Source organism: Podarcis melisellensis, assembly GCF_964234715.1.
Source record: "Podarcis melisellensis genome assembly, chromosome: 3".
In the NCBI taxonomy this organism is placed as follows: domain Eukaryota; kingdom Metazoa; phylum Chordata; class Lepidosauria; order Squamata; family Lacertidae; genus Podarcis; species Podarcis melisellensis.
Window position 1 is genome coordinate 112590928 of NC_138530.1, and position 14313 is coordinate 112605240.

Sequence of the window (14313 nt, forward strand, 5' to 3'; positions counted from 1 at the left end):
AAGTTGAATGGAAGTTTCCCGTAGTTGGATCTTCCCAGTTTGGAAGAAAATTAAAACAAATGGCAGAGGTTTATAAAATAGATGAGTCTCCCATACCAGATGCTATGAAAGGAAGTTTTTATTTCAGCAATTTACTTTTTGAAAAAGGCAGCAAAACAAAACACGAAATTAAACCACATTAATTTTGGGGAGGGGGGCAACATTGAGAATTAGAAACAAATCACAGTTATCAGCAATTTTAAAAACACATCCTGCCAGAGAGGTGGCAGGAATGGAATAGTTAGTTTCAAACCATGCCCAGTAACACTAGCATAATTCTCACCCTGCCTTCTAAAAAAAATGTTCAGGTATCACTGGTCCAGCTAAACAAGAATATTTCCACACTGGCAAGGTATGGTAATTGCATAAAACTATTTTATGCAGCTCTCAGTTTGAACTGGTTTCTGTGCTCATGGGTCAAGCCTGAAAAATAGCTTAGCAACTTTATAATTTGTTGCTAAACAAGCATTTCTCTTGGCTAGGCAATGAAAAAGACTGGACGTTGCCTAACTTTTCCTCCCCCTCACAACCCACAGTACCATTTGCTAGAATGTCGTTGCAAAGACGACCTTTACTGTTGAGGTTCTTGCTCAGTGACTCTGCTGGGAAAGATAGAAAGAGGAATCCTTTGCTTTTCTTTTAGCCCCTAAGAGCAGATTCAGCCTCTCCAACCTAATATTGCAGAATGCTACTCACATTTGCAAACTTCCTCCACGCCAAACAGCACAAGTCGACAGAGAACATGAAACACAAACCGCACCGCACACAGACTCCCCAGACAAGTTCCAAATGGCTGAGCAGAGCCAGATTGTATAGTTGTTAAGTTTAAAAAAATATTTCTTGCATTTTGAGAACAAAGAAGTAGAGTGTTTGGTGCAAGTGTTCACCCTGGATCTTAGTACGTCACTTGAAAAACCATCCGGAAGTTAACAGTCGCCACACAGCTTGCTTCATCTTCTGCAGTACATTAAGAATCCCTTCTTCAGTAATGCTGCTTTGTGTTTCACCGATGCATCAAGATACTACAGGTGTCATATCCCACAACTGTTAAAAAGATACAAATGTGGACAGTGAGAAGAGATTCAGGTGAGATTTACTAAATTATTTGTGGCTAGTTCTAAAAAGTCGACAGCGGACAGGGTAGAACCCAGTGAGGGACAGATAAACCCAAAGTAGGGTGGCATGCGGTCTGCCTCTTCACAAAAGTGTTAGAAAATCAGATATATAAGCTAATTGCCAAATGCCACCTTAAACCTAGGCTGTGGTCACCACAACAGAATGTCTGGGCACCATTCCCCCCCATGGAATTATTCATTTTTATACCATTTTATATTTTAAATAAAAATCTCACATCAAATAAAGCAATCCAGAATAAAACAAACTCAAACTAAAACAAACTCAAATAAAAGTTCCTTCTCTAAATGACACTTTACTTTCCCCATATGTATTTTCCTACTTAATTTAGGGACGCAGGTGGCGCTGTGGTCTAAACCACAGAGCCTAGGGCTTGCCGATCAGAAGGTTGGTGGTTTGAATCCCCACGACGGGGTGAGCTCCCGTTGCTCGGTCCCTGCTCCTGCCAACCTAGCAGTTCGAAAGCACATCAAAGTGCAAGTAGGTACTGCTCTGGCAGGAAGGTAAACGGTGTTTCCGTGCGCTGCTCTGGTTTTGCCAGAAGCGGCTTAGTTGTCAAGCTGGCCACATGACCCAGAAAAACTGTCTGGACAAACATCGGCTCCCTCAGCCAATAAAGCGAGATGAGCGCCGCAACCCCAGGGTTGTCCGCGACTGGACTTAACGGTCAGGGGTCCCTTTACTTAATTTAGATAGCTGCCCCATAGCAGAAGTACTGTAAGAAGCCAGTGTGTTATAGTGGTTTGTGTTGTACTAGGAACCAGAAGATCAGGGTTGAAAAATCCCCACTCAGTCATGAAGCTCACTGGGTGACTTCTGGCCAGTCACAGGACCCTTGAAATTAAAGAAAAGGTAATTCTGCCTTGTGATATAGGCAAGCAATACTTACCTTAATAACTTTGTCTGTCCCAGATGTCAGGAGCCAGCCTCTTGTTGCATCAAAGTGTACATGGACGACATTGTGTTTGCTGTCATGGAAAGTGGCTGTGGGAGCACGCCTGAGGGAAAAGAAAACAATGAGTGAAACAGAAGCTCTGCTTTAGAAAGGGTGGTGGAATCTATTAGTAAGTTGATTTCTCATGTCTGTGTTGCTCTGAGGGGGCATCACTATGGACACATAATTCTTAAGGCTTGGAGAAGAAAATTACCAACAATTAGTCTGTTGCAATATCGGTTTCCCACAGAAACTGGAATGTTTTGTCATGGATGGGTAGAAGGCAGGATAAGTAGACAACAAGGAAGGAGGGGACTGCTACTTACTCCTCATCTGTTATCGATTCATAACAACTATCACAGACTCTCACATCAAATTCGAACCCCATCAGTGGTATGGAAGAGCGCTTTGAACTGCACTTGCCACATACTGCTTTCCCGCACTTCCGGCAATGATGCTGAAATTAAAAACACAGTGAAGCACCACTTGGACGAGATGAAAAAACAAGGCCAGACATATTTGTTTACATGTTGTAGCTTATCCTACAAAAGGGAGTTATACAAGGGTATTTTGTAAGATTTGTCAATCCGGATCAAGAATTAGCAACCTATTCTGGAGGAGGAGGAAAAAGGTGAAACTGTTTATAGCTCCAATTGTATCTAAACCAGCATTTCATAGCACAAAGCCACTATTTCTGTAAGAGACATTGCTTGCCTTAAAAAAAACACTTATTTTTTCTAGACTGTAATCCTATCTCAACATAGGATCAAGTGCCCTTGAAAGCCAGAAAATCAGCAAAATGAAAACTTGTGGCAAAACAGTTCCCAAAACCTTCCAATTATGACAATCACATTTGACTTATAACTGCAGCCTTCTCATTTATTTGAATGCTTCAACCCTAACAAACAAATCATTATTGGTGGTAATAATACATTGATAATAAGTTTACCTACAGGCTTGCATGCTAAGTAACATGATCAGAAGGCAAATAAAACATGTGTAAGTTTGAACAATTTCCTCAGCAGCTCCCCACACAGCTGAACAAAGCCCACACTATTTTCTTCAAAGGGCAAGGTATTCTATTATCCCCCTGATACCCCCTTCTTGATGACATCCATATTTTATGTACAGAGAGCAGGGCCCACCCATGAGACAAAGCGAGGCAACCAACTCAGGATCCACAGTGGCAGCAGATCCCAATGAAGATCTTAATCCCCCCCCCCTTCTTCCCTGGTGAGAAGAGGGGCACTATTCTGTGGTTCACCTCAGGTGCCAATATGTCTTGGGCTGGCCCTAACATGGAGGAACTGAGAAATCCACCACAAACACCTGGGTTTGAAAATACTACATTATTTCAGTGGGAAAGGTCCTTATCTACACCAGTCCCATTTTAACTAATTTGTACAGATTCATTTCCATAGGCTTCTTTTTTGCAAACCTTGGATTTCACTCAAGCCTAGTGATACTCTCATCTTGGCTGTTTGGGCTATATAAGGATCCACATTAGGTGAAAGAGTTCACTATTTAATGTAGACAGGACACTGATCACGTGAAAACAGGAGTGTGCATTCAATGATTTAAGCATACCACATACCTGCCTAAGGCCTATTTTCTTGCAATCCCACATTTGTTTGAAGTTCCAGAAGAACGGCTGATCACACTTTTGACAAGAGTCGCTATCCAGCCATTCAGGCGTCTAATGCAAGAATGAAGGGGAAAAGCATCAAGTCCAGCTGCAAGAGGATTCTATATACAGATCAAAACTGTAACAGGATTAGGGCCTCTTAACTACGTCCAAGCTAACACTCCACTCTGGGGCTTCTTCCATCGAGCAGCCAATAAATTTCCACATTAAAGTACTTCATGAAAGTTAGCAAATTTTATACATATTTTCTTATTTTGCAGAGTTTACCTACACGGCCTGATAGGCAAGAAGTTACAGGGCAAACATGGTTTCCCAACACTGATTCGTAATGACGGGAGCACTAGTGGGCAGGAAAGGATGTCTTAATACTTTGCATTCCTTGTCCATTTCTCCATGAAACCTTCCCCCAGCATGCTCTGAGAACAGAACATAAGCTAAGAAGAGAAAAACTGGCTTGGCGAAGGACTGGTAGCAGGGAAAGCATTAAGCATTTCCTTTCCAACCTGTAATTTCTCTTCTGTCAAGTGACTTTTTACCCCACACACTACTCTTAACCAGCAAACATCTCTTTTGCCAGGATAATACATTTAATTATAAGCAACTCTCAAGAAGAGTCCCTGATCCTGAAAAGTGGTTTCCCATCAGAATGAGACACTCTCAGCTTCGCAAAAGGCCACTTTTAATAAAACCTGGTTAAGAGCCAGAGTGCCAACAAAAAGAAACCCTTTGAAATCCTAAGCCCCATTCTCACCTTCAATTCATTTTCACATTGAATGCAAAGAGGGAGGACCACCTCATTAGCTGACCCAGTCCCTGCTGACTGCATGTTCAGCTGGCAATAAGAATGGGCTGCATGTGTACATGCAGCATCTAGGAGTATAGCATCTAGATCAAGGGAAGTAATAGTGCCACTGTATTCTGCTCTGGTCAGACCTCACCTGGAGTACTGTGTCCAGTTCTGGGCACCACAGTTCAAGAAGGACACTGACAAACTGGAACGTGTCCAGAGGAGGGCAACCAAAATGGTCAAAGGCCTGGAAACGATGCCTTATGAGGAACGGCTAAGGGAGCTGGGCATGTTTAGCCTGGAGAAGAGGAGGTTAAGGGGTGATATGATAGCCATGTTCAAATATATAAAAGGATGTCATATAGAGGAGGGAGAAAGGTTGTTTTCTGCTGCTCCAGAGAAGCGGACACGGAGCAATGGATCCAAACTACAAGAAAGAAGATTCCACCTAAACATTAGGAAGAACTTCCTGACTGTAAGAGCTGTTTGACAGTGGAATTTGCTGCCAAGGAGTGTGGTGGAGTCTCCTTCTTTGGAGGTCTTTAAGCAGAGGCTTGACAACCATATGTCAGGAGTGCTCTGATGGTGTTTCCTGCTTGGCAGGGGGTTGGAATAGATGGTCCTTGTGGTCTCTTCCAACTCTATGATTCTACGTGTAGCTAAACAGGGTCTCACTTGTGTACACTTGAAAACCAGCGTATGTCAAAGTTCCCAGTCATGTATATATAGATGTTATGCCTATAGGACCCATTCTGCCCTTTTGCATGACCTGCTTGGGATCAGGGATGGGGCCACTGGCCACAGTACTGCTTCCTCCTCCATTTGGTCAGTCTACGCATGAAATGAGAGTATACAGAGACACTGGTTTCCTCTGTCTACTGCCTAAAAGGAAAACGCCTTAAATTTGGATACAAACTGGACTAGTTCCCCATGCACTGATTCAACACATCTGTGCAGAATAGCTGGTCTTTTAGATCGGAATCTTTGCTTGCTGACAGCCTGACCCACCTGTAAGCCCATTTCAAGCTGACTATCAGTCTTATAAAGTAGACGGCTAAGAAAATCCCATTGTCAGGGGTGGGGAATTTCAGGCCTGGGGGCTGAATGTGGTACCCTGGCCACTCACTATCTGACCTTATATCTCAGGAATACTGCTCAGGCCACATTTCCTCTCTCCTGGCTGTATCCTTCAGCAAATCTGCTCTGTGCCCTCCATAAGCGCTTTCCCCAGGATGGACTGTGTACTTTAACTGCGGAAATGTCTGCTGCTCACCTGGGTGGAAATTGAATACAGGGACTGTATACACAGGTACGTAAATATGGAGACAGAAACCTCTGACGTGGGGTTGGAAGGTAGCACACTGAACAGGTCTGTTGCTGCATCCACATTTACTTCTAGTTGCACCCATTTTTACTTCTGGCCCTCCAGAGGTTGCTCATAAGGGAACACAGCCTTCAAGATGAAGGTTTTCCCCACCCCTGAGATACAGGGACACACGAGACAGAAAATCTACAGCTGGACACTGGACTCAAGCGCCTTCTGTTCATTACCAAGTGCATCTCTATAATCGTGAGACACAATGTGGCCTTTGCCTCCTAGGATGGGTCATAAGGAAAGGGTTAAAATAGGTGTGATGTGATTGGCCAGTGAGAATGCAAGGGGGGGAATAAAAGTTAGAGCGGGAGGTTTTGGAAGTCAGTTAAGTTGAGTTAGTTGAGGTTTGGGAGTTGAGAGTTGAGTGGAGGAAAGTTGAGGTTTGGGAGTTGAAGAAGGAAGAGGGAGGAATAGGCAGTGGGTTGGTAGAGTTGTATTGAGAGAGAGTGAGAGAAATTGTTAGGTGGAGTCAGATACTGTAGATAGTTGGAATAATCAGTTTGAAGTTGTTAGGAACTAAGATTAAGAAACTGTCAAGAAAAACTAACTGAAACCATAAGCTTGTTCCTGCATTTAAAAATAAACTTGGTTATTTGTTTATGTTAACAACTGACTGGACTCTGTGTGTCCCTGTGAGATACGGGGTGGTGGCAGTGGAAAAAGCAATTGCAGAGGTGGCACATGGTCAATAGACCGTCAAACGTCCGGGGGCCCTGTGTGTGATCGCCACACACAGCTTTGAAAAATAGGCACAGAGATTTTTTTTAATAAAAAAAATCCAAGTTCTATTCCAAGAGACGGATTCTATACAGATGAAATTAAAATTTAACAGAAGTAGTCATTCCAGTTCAGTGACTGTTTATGTCTAGGATTATAGACCGTAACTGCAATGCCCTGCAAAGCATTGTTCTGTCTAACAGGAACTAGTTCTGCCATCCTTAATGGTGCAAGACTGGAATGACATGTACAACTCAGCAGGGAAGTCATTCAGGGCAAAACAGAAACTTGCCGTTTGTGTGAGGCAAAACAAAACCTTTGTTTTTCTAACTACAGCAGCAGAACTTTCCACAGGTTGGAAACTAGCCTGTAGCTGATAGCTAAGAGCCTTTTCCACCTGCTTTTTCAAAACAAGGAACGTGATCTATTGTTAGAAACCCAGTGGGGACTTACCGTATTTTTCGCTCTATAGGATGCACTTTTCCCCCTCCAAAAATTAAGGGGAAATGTGTGTGTGTGTCCTATGGAGTGAATGCAGACTCCTTGGCTTCAACGATAGCAACGCAAAGCCTCCGAAGCGCAGAGGGAGAGCTCCCTCCACACTCTGGAGGCTTCTGGTTCCTTTTGCTGAAGCCTGGAGAGCAAGAGGGGTTGGTGCGCACCAACCCCTCTCGCTCTCCAGGCTTCAGCAAAAGGAACCAGAAGCCTGCGAAGCACAGCAGGAACTCGGCTGCACTCCGAAGGCTTCAGGGATAGCCGCCTGAAGCCTCTGGAGTGCAGCGGGAGCTCCCGCTACGCTCCGGAGGCTTCGGGTTCCTTTTGCTGAAGCTGGGAGAGCAAGACTCTCTGTGGGAAAATGATTGCTTGTACATGAGAGCATGAGCAAAGTTTTTATTGTTATAGGGTGATTTCATAGCTAGAAGCATCCTTGGAACATGAACAGCGCGTGGACAGCTCGTGATGTCCTATATGATTGGCTAACGTGGCATGGCCTGATGCTCGCATGGTCTAGTGCGAAGGTTCTTATCTGCTTGCTAGAACAAATTGCTTGGCTTGTACTTTGTATCTTTCTGATTTCACACAATAAAAAGCTGTGCTGCATTAGCCCTAGAAGCAGCCATATTTCGGAACCTACAATGGTGTGAGACTGATTTTTCTTTGGATGCCGAGCTGCAACTCGACAATTGGTGCCCCGTGTGACTGCCTTCGGACTTCACGTTGTTTTTCATTGTTCAGCACTCACCAACACGTCGTTCATCCACGTTGTGGATCCCTGGTGAGTGCTCCCGTGTGATTTCTTTCGGACTTCATGCTGTTTTACAACGTTCAGCCTCACCTCGCCCGGCAGGGCTGCAGACGCGTCGTTCATCCACGTAGTGGATCCCCGGTGAGAGCTCCCGTGTGAATGTGATTCTGGACTTCGTTACGGACTTATCAGCACTTATCTCCGCCCGGACAGGGCAAAAGGCGCCTCCCTCATCCTCCTAAGGATCCCTCCGGTAAGTGCTCCCTGCTCGTTTTGCAACTCTTGCAATCATGGGAAAGTCTCTCTCTGCACCACAGAAAAAATTTTTTAAAGACCTTAAATTCCTTTTGGCCAGTAACAACCTTGCTGTTCGGAAAGCTGACCTTAAGTCCCTTATAAAAGCCCTGGACACCCACTGCCCGTGGTTTCCCCAGGATGGAAATTGGGGGTTAGACGATTGGAAAAAAATTGGACACTTCTTTCACAATCATCCGCAGATTGATGTAAAGGTTTTACATGCCTGGGGTAACGTCTACAAAGCTATGTCGTGCTTAACTCCTTCAAACATTCTTCTGGCTGCTGCACCAGCTTCCTCAGACGCCCCCCCGGTTCCCGCTTTGCCTGCCTCAAACCTTCCTCCTAAACCTCCGGACATTCTCTCTTCGCCTCATCCTGTCACTCCCCTGCATTCTTCAAATTCTGCAGCACCCCCCGCTCTTCCACCTCCTCTGCCCAAGGCATCTGGCACCGCTTCCACCCCACTTCAAGAATCTCTTCGCGCCGCTGCTCCGTTGCTAGCTTTTGATTCTACAACTCCTAATCTTTTTCCTGTGATTGCTCCTGCCGCGCCAGGGGGAGGCCCAGCCCGGCACGAACAGTTTGATTTGAGATTCATAAAAGAACTGTATTCCTCTGTCCAGAACAATGGCTTACAATCTCCTTACACCCTGGGCTTGTTTGGCACTATTTTTCAACAAAATTTGATACCAGAGGATGTTAAGCTGTTGGCCCGCACTGTAATGCAGCCTCATCAAATGATTTTGTTTATACAAGCTTGGCACTGGGCCTGCCAACGTCGTGTTGATGGGATTCGGAATAATCTTAATAATGTTGCATTGGCTAATCATCAGGCTGCTTTGGCTGCTGCCGCTGCTGGTGCCGCCCCACCCCCAGCCCCCGTCATGTTAACCCAAGCTGATGTCCTCGATGGGTTAACGGGAGGAGGCAACTTTCTTACTGTTGCCCAACAGCTAACTCTCGATCCTCAATATTGGGAGGCCACTACGGCTGCTGCTCAGGAGGCCTTGGCTTCTGTCCCTGATGACAAAACTGAGCGCGATGGCCGATGGGGGAGCGTTAGACAAGGTCCTACAGAGCCTTATGGACAATTTGTCGATCGCTTGTATAACACCCTTAAACGGCAAGTTCAGGACGTAGCAGCCCAAGAAGTGATTGTCCGCCAGCTTGCGTTTGATAATGCGAATGAGGACTGTAAGCAAGCACTACGCCCTTTGATGGCAACTCCCAATGTAGCCATTGCAGATATGCTTAAAGCCTGCCAATCGGTGGGGACTGAGATACATAAAGCTCGCTTGCTAGCCGCAGCTCTATCCTCCACTGTGTCCAAAAATCCTGCAAAGGATAAAACCTGCTTTGGATGTGGCAAAGTGGACCATTTTCGTGCGCAGTGCAGATCTACCGCACAGCAATGTCACTCCAGCACAAAGTGCCCCATCTTTGATACAGGCCAGGACTTGTCAATTTTCTGAAGCACATCTTAGATCACATATTGGTCACCCTGGTTATTTGGCAACAGGAATTTTACGCCTGCTGAACTTCATTTCTGGAAGGAAGAAATATTGCAGCGTCCTTTAGTGTCATACAGGTTGCTTCCAGATCCACAGTGGAAGGGTCCAACTTCTTTGATTTCTTGCGTTCGACCTTGGCGCTCTTCTGTTGCCTCGTCTTCGCCCAAGGAGACACCAGCACCTTGAAACCGTATTTACGCTGTTTGCCGGTGATGACCTCTCACCTGACCTCAACCCACATTGCAGTTGGAGACATCGCCATATTGATGTGCCCTGGATTACGTCACCTTCCACAGCGGTTCCAGTGTTTCCTGGCACGTTGAAAGGCCATCTTCAACCCTATCGCGTTGGCCCCCCTTCCCCCTGGGAAGCCACCGTTTCTACCACTTATCGTTACAGTTTTGCCGCCTCTTGTCTGGGAAATGAACCTGGCTTTGAAGGATGCCCTCGTCAGACCGGCATCGCTTGGATTTTACCCCCCAGATATTTTTGTTTCTCCTCCCTCAGGAGTCCTGCCCTATGATGTGTTCCCCTGAGCATGTACAGAGGGCTGTCTTGAAACTATTGTGGACTCTTGGCAAGGGAGGGGGTGAGGGGGTTTTCAGTGTGTTCCAGTTGTTTCATTCTTGTGCTTTGGCATGGTTCCCGGACAGAAAGCAAGTTGCAACATGGTTTTTTTTTAACAAGGCCTGCGAAGACAATGGCCCCTGTTCTCGACCTTGTTGCAATCTTTTTAGTTACAGCAAGCGGAATATGCTTGGCTAGTGCCTTTTAGCTGCTGAGAAAAATGATTTTAAAAAGCTTCTCGAAGCTTTGAGCCTTTTTTGGTGGTGGTATTCTAGCATTCCAGTAAATGCTTCATATAAGATTAGCAATAATATGAAGGACAATCGCATAAGTTTACCTCCTGTATTTCTATCGCTTGTAGAATTAGCTCCTTATTGTTTTCATTTTAATCACAATAGCAAAAAATTTTTAGGTCATTATCCATATTGTAATTGGACACATGAATACATTAATGGATCTTCTTGTTTTCTTAATGTTACAACCATGAGTGGCAGACCAAAGGTTTTAATTAATAATGTCACAACTTACATGACCTATGAACAACAAGCTGCGTGTAGAGACTTTTATGTTTGGTTCGACTGGATGAGAAAAAGCAGCAGAACTGCATGTTTACTTCAATCTGATTTATGGTTATTTTGTGGCACACGTGCCTACAAAGAAATCCCCTCTGCCTTTTCTGGTACCTGCACGTTAGGTATAGTAGTACCCTTGGTATATAAAATAGATAAGCTCCCAGCGGTCCGTTTGCGTAACAAAAGGGAAGTACTATCACCTATTTCTCAATATACAGGGACGGCCATCTCTAGGTCCCTTCTGCCTTCTTTAGGTGCAGCCATGAATTACCGTGATTTGCATAAATTGGCAAACTGGACAGAAAATTTGTTTAATTCCACCATTTTGGCTTTAAAAATGATTAACAAAGAAATATCAGAAATAAGAAATGTAGTTCTTCAACATCATTATGCTTTAGATGTGATCCTTGCTTCTAAAGGTGGAATTTGTGCCTTAATTCATTCTCATTGCTGCATGTATATAACTGATCAATCGACCAATATCTCTGCTACTATTGATCATATGGAACAAATGATAGCCCATAATCCTTTGAATCCACCTGAAGGTTTTGATCCATGGGAGTGGTTGTCTTCTTGGTTACCCAATGGAGTGTGGTTAAGAAAAGTATTATTGATTGTAATTGCATGTATTGTTGGTTTTATTATGGTGTGTTGTTGCATTCAATGCATACCCTCTTTGATTTCCCAATGCACTGCATGGTGGTACCGACCACGGCCCACCACAGGGGTTACAAGAGGAATTTATGTTGCAAGGTGTAGACGCTTCGGCAAGGAAGTGTACGATTTGGACTAATGGTCCCTCTTTTCCTCTAATAATATAAACAAGAAAAGGGGATATGTGGGAAAATGATTGCTTGTACATGAGAGCATGAGCAAAGTTTTTATTGTTATAGGGTGATTTCATAGCTAGAAGCATCCTTGGAACATGAACAGCGCGTGGACAGCTCGTGATGTCCTATATGATTGGCTAACGTGGCATGGCCTGATGCTCGCATGGTCTAGTGCGAAGGTTCTTATCTGCTTGCTAGAACAAATTGCTTGGCTTGTACTTTGTATCTTTCTGATTTCACACAATAAAAAGCTGTGCTGCATTAGCCCTAGAAGCAGCCATATTTCGGAACCTACAATGGTGTGAGACTGATTTTTCTTTGGATGCCGAGCTGCAACTCGACAACTCTCCCGGCTTCAGCAGAGAAGGAGAGCTGCGCAGCGCCCCTTCAGCCACGCCGGAGGAGAAATGGAAGAGAATCCATTTCTCCTACCGCTTCGCTGAAGGAGCGCTGTGCCGAGAGGGGGAGAATTTTTTCCCCTTGTTCTCACTCTCTAAAACAAGGTGTGTCCTATGGTCGGGTGTGTCCTATAGAGCAAAAAATATGGTAATATTCCCAGAAATGGATCTGCAGATCAAGTCAGCACCAGGTTAAGACTGTTTGGGAATTTTGAAGAAGTTTGCATTCATCTGTGATCTGTTTTTTGAATATAGGAGGTTCTTTTTAGTTTTATTGCCTCTTGTTGTTAGTGTATGCCACCATGGATCTGTCTAAAGTGCAGGATACAAATTTTGGAAATAAATACACGGCTGACATTTTTTAGATGAAAGAGCCATTTTCCAATTACTGGCTCTAGTCTTTGTTCAAAGCAAGCTTGTTTAACCCGGTTAAATATTGCTTACCACTTGCCCCACCCCAGGTTCAGAACCTAGCTGAGCAGAAAGGTCTGCTACAAATCTGTATCAGGCAATACTATAATAACAACAGAGAAATTCCTAAGAGTAACTGCACTTAATGTTTTGAGACTGGAAATTCATGTCTGTAATAGGCAAGGCATTCTAAAAAGAAACTCATTCCTAGGAAGAAATATGTACAAATTCCTAGAACTACCTATGTTTAAGACACTATCTGACCCTCAAGGCCTTTTGTTCAAAACCACTTGAGTGCAGCAACAGAGGGATTTATAAAAGTTAGGCATGATCCTGAGATACAATTTTCTTCCTTTCATACTACTAAATTTTGGGATTACCCAATGAGCTGTCGGTAGAGCATGAGACTCTTAAACTCATGGTTGTGAGTTCAAGTCCCTTGTTGGGTGAAATTCCTATATTGCAGGAGGCTGGACTAGATGACCCCATGTTCCCTTCCAACTCTAAAAATTCTGTGATTGGCAGTAGATGCAAAACAGGTAAGCACTTCTTCACTGAGTTGATAATTAACTTTTGAAATCTGATGCCCCAAGATGTGATGTGGGCCACCGGCTTGGATGACTTTATAAGGGGATTAGATAAATTCAGGGAGGATGGGTGTATCAGCAGCTATTAGCCATAATCACTAAAATGAACCCTCCATATTCAGAAGATGTCTGCAAAAACATCCCTCCCTCCCTGCACAATGTGTCACACCTACAACCCTTAAATAATGCCCATTTAATGCTAAAAATATTAGTGGATAAACAGATGTACCCAATAGAAAAAAGTGCTATATGAACCCAAGTTGTGATCAAGTTCAAAGAGAGACGTTTGGGAAAACTGGCCTTCAGTGTACTCTCAAAAATATTCAATACTGAAAAAGCTGTCATTTCCCTGACCAGATAAAGGAGAAGAACTGAGTATGTACCTCCTGCCTCTCAACATCCATATTCCAGACAACGATTCCTCCATCTGCTCCACAAGAGATAAGCTGCCGTGTGTGATGGGCATAGAAGAGTGACTGAACTTTATCACTGCAGTAAATATACAAAAAATAAAAGTTAGAAGATAATTGATGAGTAGGAAACAGCAATTTGAACGTGCCAATTTCCCCCTGTGTCAAAGAAACACATTCATATGCTTCGAATGGGTCAGATTCTGCAGAGCAGAAAGCCCAGTTGTGTAGAAGAAACAAAAGCATGGCAAAATTAAGCAAAAAGAACAAACTATGGCACCATTTCTGAGGAGCAGCAATTTCAGCCGCAATCAATTGTACACCCATCCATTAAGTTGTATATTTCTGTACACCACCACCCCAGGTGTTGTTCTGGGGGTCCTCCTGCCATTCAGAAGCAAACATTTAAGGGACTGGATTCCAAGCCTGCATCTAATCCTACTCCCCTTATTTAAAAAACAAATTCCTTCAGTGAGATGCCTGACCTAGTCTTCATAGCGTCAAATACGTATTTTGTGAGGAAGCTCAGAATGGTATCTACAAGGACTCTCATGTGGGGTTCTCAAAGGATTGTTGGGAAGATAAAACTGCATAAATCAGGCTAACAGCTGCTAAGTAAATCATCCAGCAAGTTTCAGCACTGATCTAAACCCTGCCCTCTATTCAGAGTTAAATGGAATGCACTGCAACCCATTGCACCATTTGGAGGAGTACGAATTCTGAAGGCTATCTGCACTTGGGTGCACATGTCAGTTCTGGAAGTGTGAATTAGATGGGTTCACATTGTCATTCAAAATTCTCACTCCAAATTTTTGCAATGCAGTTCTCCACCCAAAAAAGTAGAAAATGGGTC

At 44.0% G+C, this 14313-nt stretch overlaps 1 protein-coding gene across 1 annotated transcript in view; it reads right to left on the reverse strand.

Annotated features, from left to right (window-relative positions):
• Window positions 1–100: 100 nt before the first annotated feature.
• The window catches only part of WDFY2 (WD repeat and FYVE domain containing 2), a 55327-nt gene continuing 41114 nt past the window's right edge, over window positions 101–14313 (reverse strand). The window contains exons 8-12 of the mRNA XM_081906436.1: window positions 13434–13539; window positions 3702–3803; window positions 2434–2564; window positions 2063–2171; window positions 101–1083 (exon numbers count right to left, since the gene is read on the reverse strand). Of these exons, the coding sequence (XP_081762562.1) occupies window positions 1054–1083; window positions 2063–2171; window positions 2434–2564; window positions 3702–3803; window positions 13434–13539 (478 nt within the window). The 3' untranslated portion in view covers window positions 101–1053. The remainder of the gene's footprint in view (window positions 1084–2062; window positions 2172–2433; window positions 2565–3701; window positions 3804–13433; window positions 13540–14313) is intronic.